Below are 16,380 nucleotides of genomic sequence, written 5' to 3' on the forward strand. Positions count from 1 at the left end.
CTGAAGAAATTCCTCATTATCTAGGATTCTAGGAAGTAGGTATGTACCTACATAGATTGAAATTGAATCTATTTAAACACACGCGATTATAATACCAAGTGCTCACATAGGAACAACACGACTTAGAATGTTTTCCAAACACAAAATTTCATTTCTATACTCGTATGAGTCAAATGAAAAACTCAGAGGAGCACTGTCTCTCATTCCACGTACTGTTTCCTAGATAAACAAAATAAGAAATTGATTAATTTCAATGCGATGTTGCTATTCTGTTTCTGACGTTCAATGTGAAATTTAAACACACGAACAATACAGAGATCAAAATCCTGAACACATAGCATATTAAAATAATAGTAGTCGTTTTGTTAGTGCAGAGTACACACTGAGTGTGCACATATATTTACATTTTCACATATTGAACTCATGCGAAATTTTCATTTTAATTTAAAACAACTGTCAGCCATTTTAACACAAGCTGAGAGGAGGAGAAAAAAAAAGCTATCACAGAGACACCATGATTAAAAATACCAGCTCATGATTTGTTTTTTCTCATGAATGATGACTTTGTACCATCATAGATCCCTAACTAAAATTCATTTCCAGTTCGCAGGAGTATGAAAAACAAGGGTAACAGAGGAACAACAACATACAGAGCAGGTACCGCATACAAGAAACTCACTTCTGAGCCGAAGAAAGAATCGAACCCGGGTCCTGAAGAGAAAAAGAAACCGATCATAACCGATCACATCAACGAAAACGAAGGTTTTGCCGGATGGCTGTCTTCAGATGATGGAATCGGGACGATGAAAATGTTTGTTATGGCCAACTCTATTGTCATGCTCCTTACGATGGGTTGGCCCTATTTGTATCAGCTGCTCAATTATATCCATGATTCCAATGGGAAATCACCTGTCCAGCTCTATTGAATAAAGTCAACAACCCTAGAAACTTCAACCATATTAAGTACACATTTTATGAGAGATAAGGTCGTCAAAGGTCTTTGAGCAGATTTCGCGAGAGTCACTATCAGTCACTAACGAGGTAGGCATCTAAGTATTGGTTTTTAAATCCCAATTCTATAAACTAGTTAGGTATAAACCTATTACTTACTTACCTACCTACGTTACAACTTGAGTAGCTAGTACCTACCAATTAGCTAGGTATGTACAAAAAGGTAGGTAGATTGACCGACTAAAGAGACCCAGTAGGTAGGTACATGTAAATGTAAGTACTCAGTTTATTACATATTTCATACAATATTGAACTTAAATCTCTAATATTGACAAAGAAAATATCAAACTCGTTTCTCTCTAACTGTTAATCAAACAATCACAATAACTTGCTACTGCAGGTAGAAAAGCTAGTAAGTAAGTACATATTACATACAAAATAGGTATAAACCCGTTGGCTAGGGAGCTCTTATACAGCTGTGATAACTTACTTAGAACATACCAGCACAAAGACAGCTTTCATGTGAGAATCATTTCATTTTGACATTGTATGAAGTTTCACCAATGAAGCAAGTTTACCTCAGTATTGAGCTTCCAGCTATGAACAATGACTTTCTATTATATGACTTGATTTGTAAGCAAAGATATGACGTACTGTAACAAGAGAGCTACATATCCGATATAGGGATTTCAATTTTCTTTGTCAACTTTGAATGCTTGAGATATGCTAGTTTTCCATTTGGAAGAAACAAATTATACCGACTAGCGACTCCTGTATTTAAGTAGGTATGTTGACAAATTCTTCTTCATTTTCCAGATGTTCAGCATTCAAGGCCTCATTGTTCTAGTAGTAGTGGTGTGGTACTCTTACATATCCGATATAGGGATTTCAATTTTCTCTGTCAACTTTGAATGCTTGAGATATGCTAGTTTTCCATTTGGAAGGAACAAATTATACCGACTAGCGACTCCTGTATTTAAGTAAGTAGGTATGTTGACAAATTCTTCTTCATTTTCCAGATGTTCAGCATTCAAGGCCTCATTGTTCTAGTAGTAGTGGTGTGGTACTCTCTCATCATACTGAAAAGTACCAACAGTTACTACAAGGAAGCGTACAAGAAACATTTAGAAGACGAAAGTCGACCTTATGAACCTGGTAAGCTCACTAAGGAGATAGGAAATGTGCATAAAGTGGACCAGTCTGAAAATAAAATGATTCATCAGGAGAACAAAGCAGAGTTAATAAGAGAAGAATATTGTCAGGAGGATGAAGAGATGGACGTGTGCTCCTTAAACAGTGAAGAGTCTCTAGTGCTTGAGAAAATGTACAAATCAGAAAAATGCCAAGACAACACTCTTTTGCTTTCCTTTTCCATTCAACTCTTCTTTCAGTCTTTCTTTTTATTCCTAAGAAATCAACCCAAACAATTTTTCCCTTTTTAAAAAAATAAATATCTTGAAACCTCCCCTGATAAACAGCTAACATTGAACTGTATAACAAAATAATTTGGATACATTATGAGAAACTTGAAATTTCATGGAACATTACCAGACCCGTGTACATTTCAAATGCAAAACGTTGCTTGAGTGGTATAATATATCAGGACCGATGAATTCTATGCGCTTTAGCCACTGTGCTCCTACTGAAATAGGACTGAAAAGTCCTTTTGTTCCCGTAGTCAAACGAAGAACGGTCTTACATTTTGTGCTACATTCTCAATTAATTTAAAAAGTAAAAATAAAAATCCTCCCTCCCCCCCCTTTTATTGCATAGGTAGGTATATCTATCTCATTTCCTTCCTATCTTATGATAGACCTACGCAAGCACGACCTCGATAAGGACTGATACCGGGAAATTATTATCAGAGGGGATTTAACTCGTATTAAAAAGGATTTAACTATTATATATTTAACTCGTATCTTGGTTTCACTGGCGCGACAACTCCATACCAAACACAGGGGCCTCTTGTTTGGATTTACGATTTGGTTGAGAGCCAGCATCTCCCGATTGACTAGGTGGGGTGTCTGCAGCTACCGCTCTCTCGGCAAGAAATCGCTCGAACTGATTTCAGGATAATAAGACCTTAGCAGTTACAGTTTCCTCTGTAAAACCTCTTTAAAAAGTAACAATAATAAAATTGGATAGGCACCATTGGCAATTCCTGTAAAGGAAGGTTTGGCTCAATCAATTGGATACAAGGAAAAAATGTAACATCCTTGCAAATTGTTTTTCAAAAATTACCTAGATAAAATTATCAAATTTATGGTTTTATATTTCTTTCAGGAAAACTTCAAACGCCTCATAAATATGATGTACGAAAGACACTTAGGTAAGTTTATTAGGGATATTTTAGTAGCAATTAGAAACATTCTTTCTGTTTTTTTGATTTAGGAATTAGAAATAAGGTAGGTAGGTTGTACTGTTACAGCAAAGTTTCTAAATAGACCATACCATGAAAGGTTAACTAGAGATTTAACTTGCAGAGGACATAACAATTAGAAAGACAATTAATAAAGTTAACGGCTCAAGTGTTTTTAAAGCTATCTAAATAAAACTTCATTATGAACGTAAAATGCTAATCAATGCGCAATCAAGGTGGAAATAAATTAATGGTCATAAAGCACTGAAAAAAGATTAAAAGTGAACTGTTCTCTTTAGACCTAATGAGAGGAATAATTATACTGAAAACTTCAAATATAAAGGGGATTAACTAAAGATTAAAAGTGAACTGTTCTCTTTAGACCTAATGAGAGGAATAATTATACTGAAAACTTCAAATATAAAGGGGATTAACTAATAATGCGCAATCAAGGTGGAAATAAATTAATGGTCATAAAGCACTGGAAAAAATATTAAAAGTGAACTGTTCTCTTTAGACCTAATGAGAGGAATAATTATACTGAAAACTTCAAAGATAAAGGGGATTAACTAACAGAAAGTCTGTGTATAAAATGAGCAATAGATAGGAAATGATCCATTCACTCAAGTCGAAAGAGAACAATTTTTCATTATAAGAATGTTATGAGGAAGGAAACACATTCAAAACGTCCATGACATGTCTTACCCCAAGTATTGGGTCCTGATCATTGACATTCGAGACAATCGCATGGCACAAAACAAAAGAATAATTCTCATTACTCTTCAAACACATACTGTACTATAGGGGTACCGACTTTGCTACTGAAGATAATGGCGGGGTTAAAGCAACCTAGTCGTTTTAGAATTTAAACCAGCTCCTGAAATGTGCCAAAGTTTTATGAATGATTAAGATTACGTACCTTTTTTATGATTCCTATTTTCCACAAGGTCCGTTAGTAGCTATCCGCGTAAACCGCGAACAATCCGCGTAAAAACCGCTAACAAATATATCGATAATCTACGCATATCGCGAAAAATCCGCGTACCCCATGAATAATCCGCGTACAACGCGAACTAACCTAACCTGAGTGGAGGTGGTGTTTGTTTGTGGTATCCTCGGATTGTTTGTGATATCCACAGATTATTCGCGAGCATGGTGATTCTGTTTTTTTTTTTTTTTTTTTTTTTTTTTTAGAGGCACGATATTAGTAAAGGTAGCATGTAACTAGGCGATATTAGTAAAGGTAGCATGTAACTAGACGATCTTCGTAAAAGTAGCATGCTACCTGTCATGCCTACCAATAATATTAATTATCTACATATTTTTCATTAGACCAGCCAGTCACGCTCAGACGAGACGGTAGTTGAATCTAACTTGGGCTGGCTCAAAATCTTTAGCCAGCAACACATTCAAAGCTCTAATCCCCAACATATCACAAGTAATGTTGTGTGTGGTTGTTTCATATCAATCTGAATGGATGACTCTCTAGGTCTAGGTCATCATGATCTGCTGGTTATTTCCAGGAATACAGGGTGATCAAGTAACTACTCACTCCACCTTGTAGGTTTGAACCAGTGAAACTTAAATCCTGTAAAATTTGCTGCCCCTTCAGTCAAAAAAGGAAGAGGGTTAGGAATTTTAATTGATAATAATTTTATATGTATTTAAAATTTCATATTTAATATTACTATTTTTATATTGGATTCACTGAAATACAGGGTGATCAAGTAACTACTCACTCCACCTTGTAGGTTTGAACTAGTGAATTTTAAATCCTGTAAAATTTGCTGCCCCTTTAATCAAAAAAGGAAAAGAGGGTTAGGAATTTTAGTTGATAATAATTTTATATGTATTTAAAATTTCATATTTAATATTACTATTTTTATATTGGATTCACTGTGTAGAAGAGATATGCTTGAGATTTCAACTGGATAGGTATTATTTATTATACTCGGTTCTGAGTAGCACAGCCTTGACCTTTTTTACTCCATTGGTCAATGTGTTCAATGAATGTAAGTATTTATTTCTATTTCATTATTTGTTTACTAACAAATCCTAAAACACAAAGGTGTTGAGCCTAGATTAACAAAATACCTAAGCAGTTAACATTTGAAGCAAGCAACTAAGCTCAGTTGAATCCCCAAAGCCGTTATGTGAGACACAAAATTAATATATCTTTAAAAACTCGGTTCTGAGTAGCACAGCCTTGACCTTTACTCCGTTGGTCAATGTGTTCAATGAATGTATTTATTTCTTCTATTTCATTATTTGTTTACTAACAAATCCTACAACACCAAGATGTTGAGCCTAGATTAACAAAATAAGCAGTTAACATTTGAAGCAAGCAACTAAGCTCAGTTGAATCCCCAAAGCCGTTATGTGAGACACAAAATTAATATATCTTTAAAAAATAATTAGAAAACAGACAAAAAATATAAAATAAATAGTAAACAAACATCTTTCAAATTTTAAAAGCATTAGAAAACTTCTTTAGTAGATAACTACTTTTTTTATACAGAAAATGCCAAGACAACACTCTTTCGCTTTCCTTTTCCATTCAACTCTTCTTTCAGTCTTTCTTAGAAATCAACTCAAACAATTTTTCCCTTTTTAAAAAAATAAATATCTTGAAACCTCCCCTGATAAACAGCTAACATTGAACTGTATAACAAAATAATTTAAAAACTTGGACCCTGCTGGGAATTGAACCCAGGACCTCCAGTGTGCAAGCCTAGTGTGATACACACTTGGCCATGGAGTTTGCCCCCAGCAAAAGATAGATGATGATGATGAAAAGATGCTTTCTTACCTCAGGAACAGATTATTCAGCTGATCATTAACTTGAAGAAGTTCAGTGATGAAATCTTCTTGACTATATTTACTAATCAACTGGACTATCCTTTCCTGCATGGCTTTGCATGTAGCATGCAGCTCCTGTATGGAAGAAAGCAGGAAAATAAGTGATAAAGTAAGTATACAATGGGTAATTCAGGATTTGACCCCATTTAAAGCTAGTTTTAAAGGGAAGGTAGAAAATGGTGTAAACATTAAAGAGAATATTCTTCCATTCAAAAGATCAACTGGATTGAAGAGCTCTACAAGTGTCCTGACTAAACCCATTACAGTCTTCAATATACAAAGTCCTTGAATACTTTTGACAATACCTTTGGATGTACCTACTTACATTACAGATTTATACTTACAGTAATGAGTTCAATATCACTGGAATGTTCTTGACCAGGGATGAGAGTGTTTAACATTTCATGTCAACTGGATTGAAGAGCTCTATGAGTATCCTGACTAAACCCATTACAGTCTTCAATATACAAAGTCCTTGAATACTTTTGACAATATTTTTGGATGTACTTACATTACAGATTTATACCCATTACAGTCTTCAATATACAAAGTCCTTGAATACTTTTGACAATACCTTTGGATGTACTTACATTACAGATTTATACTTACAGTAATGAGTTCAATATCACTGGAATGTTCTTGACCAGGGATGAGAGTGTTTAACATTTCATTGAAAACAGCCATGTTAGCTTGGACAACTTCTAGATCTTTGTGTAGTTTGGTCACCTGCTCTGGAGTTAGTCGCTCATCATGATCTCCTGCAGCCCCCATTGGTACTTTGCTACGTTGGACTGGATGAGAACTGGCAACCTCTTTTGACTGGAAGAAAAATGTATTTAGCTGAAATTATGTAAACGTCTGGAGCAATGATGTTTTCCACACAAAATTTTCATTTTATCCTGGGGCCTTTTGATCTGTTCTTAAAGGTTGGTTACCTGCTACAGTGAGAAGTTGACAAACCTGTAACATGGCAAGACTGATAAATGATAGGTGATTTTAAGGAGATGCATACAGAGAAGATTTTTCATACCTTTTTTGGTGTGATGATATTACCTACTACAGTGAGAAGTTGACAAACTGTAACATGGCAAGACTGATAAATGATAGGTGATTTTAAGGAGATGCATACAGAGAAGATTTTTCATACCTTTTTTGGTGTGATACTGCAGTGAGAAGTTGACAAAACTGTAACATGGCAAGACTGATAAATGATAGGTGATTTTAAGGAGATGCATACAGAGAAGATTTTTCATACCTTTTTTGGTGTGATGATTGGAGCCATAGCATCTAAATCAGTCATAGGAAACTCAATGCCTTTGCTGCGTAGTTCTTGATAGATCTGATTTACTCCTTCTAAATTTGGAATGTCTTTAAATGCATCTGCCCAGCTCTGAATCAAACTCAAAACTTTGTCCTGCACTATGATGGGGGGTTCATTTTTTGGTCCAATGAGTTTATACAGTTCTTGTATGAAATCCTTGCTGCATACTAGGATGTGAAATCTTCTGTTACAATTCTTCACACAAGTTTCCAATACAGTCAATGTGTACATGATGACTGTGTAATCTTTTCCCGCGTACTGTTGAAGTCTCTTTCTGATAGCTTTGATAGCATCTTTAGGGCCATCTTCAGTTTCATTTATGATGTCACATATTTCCATATTCAGAGCCCAGTTTTCAGATGCCAATGTTGGATCAGTGGCCATCTCTGTAAATGAAAGAAATGGTTTTCAGTTTTTTTTTTCTTTTTCATATAGGTAAAATAACCAGGTGAAAAACACAGACAAAAATTGATTTCATTTTCCTTATCAATATCCTATTGTTTTAGACTAAACCAAGTTTCTGTTTGAATGCTTTATTTAGTCATCAATAATGATTAAAATTCTTTCTCATGTAGACATTAATTACCTAACACATACTGATAAACAAGTTCTACTGGGTTGGTACTTAGGTGTGTGATATCATCAAATTAATACGTTCAGTAGGTAGGTAGGTACATGTTATAATTATGTATGTAGGTATATTAGGTACCTATGAGTTGAAAACTAGCAAACACAGTTATGAAAATAGCTTTTTATACGGATCAGAGACATGGAGCGTTACGAAGCGAGAAGAACATCAAATGCAAGTATTCGAAAACAAAGTGTACAGAATTTATAGGTATATATGTATATATATAGGTGTATATTTTATGTTCTTAAATGCATTAGTTATTTTTATTTCATGCATCAGATGTCTGTTTTATGTTTTACATGGATATGATAAACTTAATAGGGCGAACTGGAAGAATGATTCATGAAAGAGTGTTGTTAACAAATTACAATATTCTCTTCTACGTGCACAATAAATCATTTAATTACCTGACATTTCCCATTGTTTTTTTATCACTACTTATCACTTAGCTAGCTTATCAAATAGGGCTATAGGTAGCTTATTTTTTAAAAAATCTTCCTCTTCGTTGCTTCGTTCTATATGAAATGTGTCAATTGCGTCAAAACACAAACAAAAGTCACACATTCCTTAACCCTTTCAAGAATTGGCTGCAGGTCACAAATTGAAGTTAGGTGTATCTTACAAGGACAGGTGTTATCGTGCAACACAACAAACTCAATCAAGCATGATTTTAAAAAAAAAAAAATCTTCCTCTTCGTTGCTTCGTTCTACTGCGACTTGTTTTGTTTTGTTCTAGAAAACAAGAAAACAAAACAGCTGATTTTGAAAATCGATACTTCTAAACTAACGAACTGCAAACTGAGCTATGACGTCATCTCAATCAATGGCTGACCCATATTTTGTGACGTCATCATTACGCTATTCGTAATGTTAGTAGTTATTTTTTAAAAAATCTTCCTCTTCGTTGCTTCGTTCTACTGCGACTTGTTTTGTGTTTTGTTTTGTTCTAGAAAACGAGAAAACAAAACAGCTGATTTTGAAAATCGATACATCTAAACTAACGAGCTGCAAACTGAGCTATGACGTCATCTCAATCAATGGCTGACCCATATTTTGTGACGTCATCATTACGCTATTCGTAATGTTAGTAGTTTTGGCACATCCACCATTTGATTCAGGTTCAGGTTTCACTTGTAAAATGATCACATCCACTACCTACATTGGGGCTTACGCGTAAGTCGTAATAATGACATCTCCACTAATTTAGTTAGCATTCATTACTTGTAAAATGATCACATCCACTACCTACATTGGGGCTTACGCGTAAGTCGTAATAATGACATCTCCACTAATTTAGTTAGCATTCAGATATAATGGAATAAATATTCGCACCTATTCTTTCTGAAATAATTGTTGATACATCCACTGCATTGTTTAACTACCTACCTATGTACCTCATCGTAAATTGACCTAATTTATTATAGGTAGGTATCTACAGGGGAAAGAGTTCTATGAGGAAGAGCTCTCATTTGGACAATACTTTTTGTCAATTTAAAGAAATTTGGTTGATTCAGGGGATCGAAACCAGAGCCTTCTGTACACCTATTCTTTCTGAAATTGTTGATACATCCACTGAATTGTTTAACTACCTACCTACCTCATCGTAAATTGACCTAATTTATTATAGGTAGGTATCTACAGGGAAAAGAGTTCTTATGAGGAAGAGCTCTCATTTGGACAATACTTTTTGTCAATTTAAAGAAATTTGGTTGATTCAGGGGATCGAAACCAGAGCCTTCTGTGATGTAAGTTCTTGCTTGGCCAAAATTTTAGATCTGTGTAGGTACTTTTTCAAGATTAAGCAGAATGGATAGGTAGTTTTTCTTTTCTTCTAGTGCTAACCGCACCCCCCTCCCCCCCTTACCCCTCACAGGGTTTGTCTCTCTCATACCTATGCGGTTTATGTCGGACTATGTCCTATGACTCCTGTCATAATAATATGAAGGGAAACTGTGGATAAAAACGTAAGAAAGAAAAGAGAGGATTCAAATCGAGTAGGTAATAAATATTATGAAATAGGTAGGTACGTTTTATTTTCCCATTTTAATTAAAATGTGAGTATATTAAAAAAGTAAAAATCGTACCTAGACTTATCCAATGTACCTAACATCATCCTAGCCTAGATCATACTTACAATTTACAATACTTATTTATACCTAAATAACATAACATAATATGATAAAAAAGACAACAGTAATATTAATAATATAATATAGATGTATGTACAATGCAATCCTACATTCTCAGAACTCATAACTCTGCTTAGTAATAGAGTCATTTCTTCTAAACATACGTACGGTATAGAGTAGTTTACATTCTGACATTTCAAAATCTGATGGGTGCTGTATGAGATTCCGATAACAGTTCATAAAACAAGAAATATATTCCATGGAACGAAACAGAAGAGTAATGTTCATTCTCAAGCTTCAATAACAAAGTGCTTAGACAAAGAACTGAGTTTAATACTTGAGCTTCAAATGTATCAACATGAGCTGCCATGGCTGACCCGCTAAAATGTGTCTCAAGTGTGTTGAAAATGAACGTTATCCCTTCAGGATAAAATCCGGCCCGGGCGGAATCGAACCCGCGGTCTTGCGCTTACATGGCATTATTTCTTTAACTCTGGCTAACTGAAAACTATCTGTGTTAGATCGGGCATAAAGGGTTTCAGTTTCTCTTCACTCCGGCACTGTCGCAGTCCAACTACTATCGGAATCACCAAAGTGTAACCAAGTCAGGCCGGCAAACAACGAGCAATAAAAGTAGGAAATGACATCCTGTCTCATTTCGGTCCGTGTCTGTGTCACTCCTGACAAATCGTACCTACAAATAAGAATACCAGAGTGAAAATTACGAGTCCGTGATTTCTGATTGCATCAGATTTCAGTGGCGTGGCTGTGAAATTATAGAGGGAGAAAGAGAAAACAAAGGAGGAGGAGGAGAAATAAAGGTATGATGAAAGAGGGAAGAAGAGTGGAAAGAAAGCGATGAAAGTAGAGAGATTAGAAGAGGAGATGGAGAGGATGAGAGGGAAAGTTCTAGTTTTCTCTTACTCCTCCTCCTCCTTAACAATTTCACTGTGACGTCACTGAATTATAAATAATAAATTATGGAACTGTTGGTCTGATTTTGATGAAATTTGGAACAAATATGCAACATATTAAGGCAATTTTCTCACTGAACATTAGATCTTTTTCTCCTTCCCTCTTCCCTTCTCTCTCTCTCTTCCTGTTTCTCTCTCTCTCTCTCTCTCTCTCCCCGTTTTTCTCGTAAAAAGATGATTACTCTGGAACGGATCCAAAGAAATATCTTGTCTTGAAGAGAGAAACAGAAGAAGAAGAGGAAGAAAAAGAAACAGAGAGAGAGAGAGAGAGAGAGAGAGAGAGAGAGAGAGAGAGAGAGAGAGAGAGAGAGAGAGAGATTTCTCCTTTCCTCTTCCCTTCTCTCTCTTCCTGTTTCTCTCTCTCTCTCCCCGTTTTTCTCGTAAAAAGATGATTACTCTGGAACGAATCCAAAGAAATATCTTGTCTTGAAGAGAGAAACAGAAGAAGAAGAAGAGGAAGAAAAAGAAACAGAGAGAGAGAGAGAGAGAGATAGAGAGAGAGAGAGAGAGAGAGAGAGAGAGAGAGAGTTTCTCTCTCTCTCTGTTTTTCTCTCTCTCTCTCTCTCCCCGTTTTTTTCGTAAAAAGATGATTACTCTGGAACGGATCCAAAGAAATATCTTGTCTTGAAGAGAGAAACAGAAGAAGAAGAGGAAAAAGAAACAGAGAGAGAGAGAGAGAGAGAGAGAGAGAGAGTTCCATGAAATGAAAAAGTAATTTGCCATTGTGTGAGTAAAGAGCTAGAATGAGATAAAGATAGTGACTGATTGAGAGAGAAAGAGAGAGGGAGGGAGAGAGAGAGGAAAACTGAATATTATAATGGTAGCAAAATGTGGAGTGACATGTACTTGAAGAGAATCCCAAAGAGATGAAAAGGGAAGAGAGAGGGAGAGAGAGAGAAAGAGAGAGAGAAGAATAAAAGGAAGGAAAGGATGAGGAGGAAGATTAGGAAAGAAAGAGAGAGGTTTAGGACTTAAAGAGAGAGAGAGAGAGAGAGAGAGCGAGCTAAAAAACTTATTTTTATAATATCGTTTGGAAATATGATTTTTGTTTGTTGGAAATATTTGCAAGCGAGAATGAATAGCTGAATAGGAATAGGCTCTCCCTTTCTCTCTCACCCTCCCTCTATGCCCCCCTTTCTCCATCTTTCTCATTCTCTCTCCCTTTGATCTTATGCAATGTTTAGTAATGTGAGTTGACACTTGTTTCAGACAAGAAAAAAACAAGGACTGAGAGAAAGAACGAGATTTTTTCTATTTCCGTTCCTCCCTTCCCCTCTCTGTCTCTCTTTCTCCTCCCTGTCACTGGCCATTGACCCCCCCCCCCCCCGGGATAGGTTCCTACTCACTGAACATTAGATCTTATCGAACCTTTTGAAGGGCAGGGACCAGTAGGTATAATGATACATAATACTTATTTATGAAGTATACTCCCTGATCATTCCCATCCAGAATGACAGTATCTTGAAGAAGGTGAAGTGGTCTCAAAGGATGAAAGATTTCTTGTTTTCAGCAGAAAATCACTCCTCTTCCGATGTCCACTGACACTGATAAAGCTGAAGTAACGTCCGGTCAATCTAGCGGACCAGCTGTGTCTTCGCCGCCACCAATAATTGAATTTTATGATCTGTAACAAAAAACAAATGAAAATCCGATGGTTAATCATTTCTATCTTCTTTGGAGGTACACATTTACCTGCAGTTTGTAATACTTATTTTCTTCAAGTTGGTCTACTTGGGCAGATTTTGATTTCGATAAAATTGCATTAAAATCTTTCATGTATACTTACATGTGTAAAACCTGGAGAAGTGATTTATAGGTATATATGTATTTATATAGGTATATATTTTATGTTCTTAAATGCATTAGTTATTTTTATTTCATGCATCAGATGTCTGTTTTATGTTTTACATGGATATGATAAACTTAAAATTGAAATCTTTCGTGAAATGTTTGCAGGTGTTAAAATCTAGATGACTTGTATGACTTGAGCATGATATAATGGGATCAATGGTTTGATTTACTGAGTAGTTTACTCAGTAAGAGTAGTTTAAATGATATAATCGGCTTAGTTTCAAGAAAAAACGCCACCGTGGGCCCAGGTATTAGAACACTTACTACCAACACAATTAGTTGTATCCATACATGTCATGTTTTGCTGAAAACACTAAATACTGGATGACTTTTTTTATCGGGATAGTTATCAATATCAAGATACCGAAGACTTGAACTTGTTTCAGGAAACACAAATACCCGTAGGTACATACCTACTTATAGTGGTAACCCGTAGGTATTTAAAGAGTGGGATGTGGCATAACTTTTGGTGGTATTAAGGGGTTTGTGGTAAAACTAAATGTATTTCTTATCTTTATCTGTTTCAACAGTAAGGTTGTGTAAGGAAGTACCCTATCTATTTTCCGTTTCAATTTCTGGATCTAAAATAACAATTACAGGAGATCCCCTCTTTCAACCAGTTTGTACATGCGATGAGTTGTAAGTCGATGTAAATTTCAGGTCGGGGTTGGGTATCAAACCGGAACCTTCTACCTAGTAAGCAATTATGGTACCACTGTAGTTGTGCTCTTCATTTTAATGTGTTTTTATACGGGGTGGATTAAATAATGGATTTCCGTTTGTCTCATATATTTCTTGTAACCTGGCGCAGCGTAGTTTGAAATTAAGGCATTCGTTGATCAAATCTGCAGTCTTTTGGAGAATATAGGTACCCGTAGGTACCTAAATAGAACATTTTTGCACAAATTTGATTGGTTGGCTGCTGATATACGACCAATCAGGTTAACAAGTAAGTAGGTACACTAAATGTGGAATCTGGAACTTAATTCGATCTTAGGCTGTATCGTAAGGTTCACTGACGTTATGATTCACCAATTAGCCTTAGTAGCATAAACTGGGTGGCCCTACAATTGGCAAAAGTCTACTAGCCAGCTAACAATCATATGGAGCAGTTTTTCTTAAGGTACACCCTGTATACGGACTAACGTTTTAAAAAAAGGATATGTCGGAAAGAAATTAGTACGAAGTTAATAGGAATTTGACTTTATGCGCTCTGATGCACATGGAACACATCACACATACGTATTGTGATATGAGAAACAAATATAATAAAATGTGAATAGAATAGAGCAGAATAGAGTAGAATGAAAAATAGAATGCTGGTACAAAATATACAATGGGTAGATATGTACGTACAAAGTAGGTACAATATTATGACTATACAAATGTTGGTATGGCAACAACTAGCATGACAGTTGAAAGTCCGTTTTTCCTCAGAAGTTCATCACATTCTGGTTATAACTTCTGAGGAAATTCAACCTTTTTAACAGGTCTAATAAATTAAAACAAATTTAACTATCGCTAATAAAATAAATAAATTGTCGTCACATCCTTTTTTTCCCTATAAAAAGAGTTTGATTAATCCTATAGACCAAAAATTTAATGCCCTGGGGAATGGGTCATTTTTGATCCTACAATCTTGTTCGTAAGTACCTACCTACTTTACACCAAGAGATCTAATTTAGAAAGAAATACATTATTACGAGCATGTAACAGGGCAAACCTAGTTAACATTGTAGGAACCTACTCGAGTTCATTTTTATTTTACAGCATCATATTGTTTGCAAATTCAGAATTCAGACCTTCATTTACACATTTACAGCATCATATTGTTCGCAAATTCAGACCATTTCTTTGCCCCGGTGTGAACTTTGCACAGTAATTAAAACCCCCCAGCGCAGTTCACACATCTGGCACTCTTTGAGCATTCACCTCGTCTGGTTTTGGTCCCGTCGGAGTTTTATGGGCCAGAGATTCGGTCTGGTCTGAAAGCTGTTCGTAGGAAATGACAAACCATAACCGAGCGACTGAACCACAGGAGCGTGATATTATGTTCTTTCTAGTTCTATTGTACACCCAACCGGGCAGGGTCGAATTCAGGGATTGTCGAGTTTTTTAGTCCGCATTTCACATTGAATTCACATTAAAGCAATGATTATTATTATTATTATTTTTTATGTGAAGGGCTCAATTGTACAACCGGGCAGGACTGTATTCAGGGACCTATTGTACACCCAACCTGGCAGGTTCCAGTTGAGGGACTGTCGAGTTTTTCAGTCCGGATTTCAGGCGTTCACATTGAAGTCCAGATTTTTATGTGAAGGGTTCTATTATACACTCAACGGGGCAGGAGTGGATTCAAGGATTTCAGTAGTTACTGACTTTTTCAGGGATTCAATATATTTAAGCCCTAATTTCAAACGTTCAGTAGGTAGGTACATGTTATATTTATGTATGTAGGTATATTAGGTAGGTACCTATGAGTTGAAAACTAGCAAACACAGTTATGAAAATAGCTTTTCCACGGAGCCTATCCCACACACATACATGACTTATATTTACCATATCAGTAACAGCTGTGCAACATCATAGTAGTTGTCATGAAAACCAAGGATTACATAATAGAGTGGCAAGACTGACAGTGCAACATTGTGTAATATAGGAGGATGTTGAGACATTAAGCTTAGATCATAATCTAAAGCAATCATACAGGAATATGTCAAATATAAAATGATATTCTTACCTATTTTTGATCCCACGGGGGATGCAAAAGGGTTGAAAGCCGTTCCAAAGAATGATGCCATATTTAGATCACTTCTATCTCATAGGGCGAACTGGAAGAATGATTCATGAAAGAGTGTTGTTAACAAATTACAATATTCTCTAAGGGCGAACTGGAAGAATGATTCATGAAACAGTGTTGTTAACAAATTACAATATTCTCTTCTACGTGCACAATAAATCATTTAATTACCTGACATTTCCCATTGTTTTTTATCACTACTTATCACTTAGCTTATCAAGTAGGGCTATAGGTAGGTTATTTTTAAAAAAAATCTTCCTCTTCGTTGCTTCGTTCGTTCTACTGCGACTTGTTTTGTTTTGTTCTAGAAAACAAGAAAACAAAACAGCTGATTTTGAAAATCGATACTTCTAAACTAACGATCCCTTTAATGTTTTCTGTATTATAAAGTACTTACATAATTATAATGTAAACACAAAAACCTGTATCACAAAAAATGTCAAAATACATAAGACCTTGGATAGATTACAGGAGTAAAGGTACTTTTCAGTTGTGATATCTG

At 35.6% G+C, this 16,380-nt stretch overlaps 2 protein-coding genes across 7 annotated transcripts in view; one reads left to right on the forward strand and one right to left on the reverse strand.

Annotated features, from left to right (window-relative positions):
* LOC103512929 overlaps positions 1–2,230 on the forward strand; it is a 39,142-nt gene extending 36,912 nt beyond the window's left edge. For 2 of the 3 annotated variants that reach the window (XR_003392513.1, XR_541570.2), the window contains 2 exons: positions 604–1,041; positions 1,971–2,230. Coding sequence is in view for 1 of the 3 variants with exons in the window: in XM_026826262.1 (XP_026682063.1) it covers positions 615–926 (312 nt within the window). In the remaining 2 variants the exon portion in view is untranslated. Of the gene's footprint in view, positions 1–603; positions 1,042–1,970 lie in introns of those variants that run through there. The other variant, XM_026826262.1, reaches the window with a different exon arrangement.
* LOC103512928 (target of Myb protein 1) overlaps positions 1–16,110 on the reverse strand; it is a 32,538-nt gene extending 16,428 nt beyond the window's left edge. For 2 of the 4 annotated variants that reach the window (XM_026826258.1, XM_026826259.1), the window contains exons 1-5: positions 16,021–16,110; positions 15,819–15,960; positions 7,425–7,876; positions 6,779–6,988; positions 6,120–6,244 (exon numbers count right to left, since the gene is read on the reverse strand). In XM_026826258.1, the coding sequence (XP_026682059.1) occupies positions 6,120–6,244; positions 6,779–6,988; positions 7,425–7,876; positions 15,819–15,879 (848 nt within the window). In that variant the 5' untranslated portion in view covers positions 15,880–15,960; positions 16,021–16,110. The remainder of the gene's footprint in view (positions 1–6,119; positions 6,245–6,778; positions 6,989–7,424; positions 7,877–15,818; positions 15,961–16,020) is intronic. The other 2 variants (XM_026826261.1, XM_026826260.1) reach the window with 2 other exon arrangements.
* Positions 16,111–16,380: the final 270 nt, after the last annotated feature.

This window comes from Diaphorina citri, unplaced genomic scaffold (genome assembly GCF_000475195.1).
Source record: "Diaphorina citri unplaced genomic scaffold, Diaci psyllid genome assembly version 1.1 scaffold899, whole genome shotgun sequence".
Classification (NCBI taxonomy): domain Eukaryota; kingdom Metazoa; phylum Arthropoda; class Insecta; order Hemiptera; family Psyllidae; genus Diaphorina; species Diaphorina citri.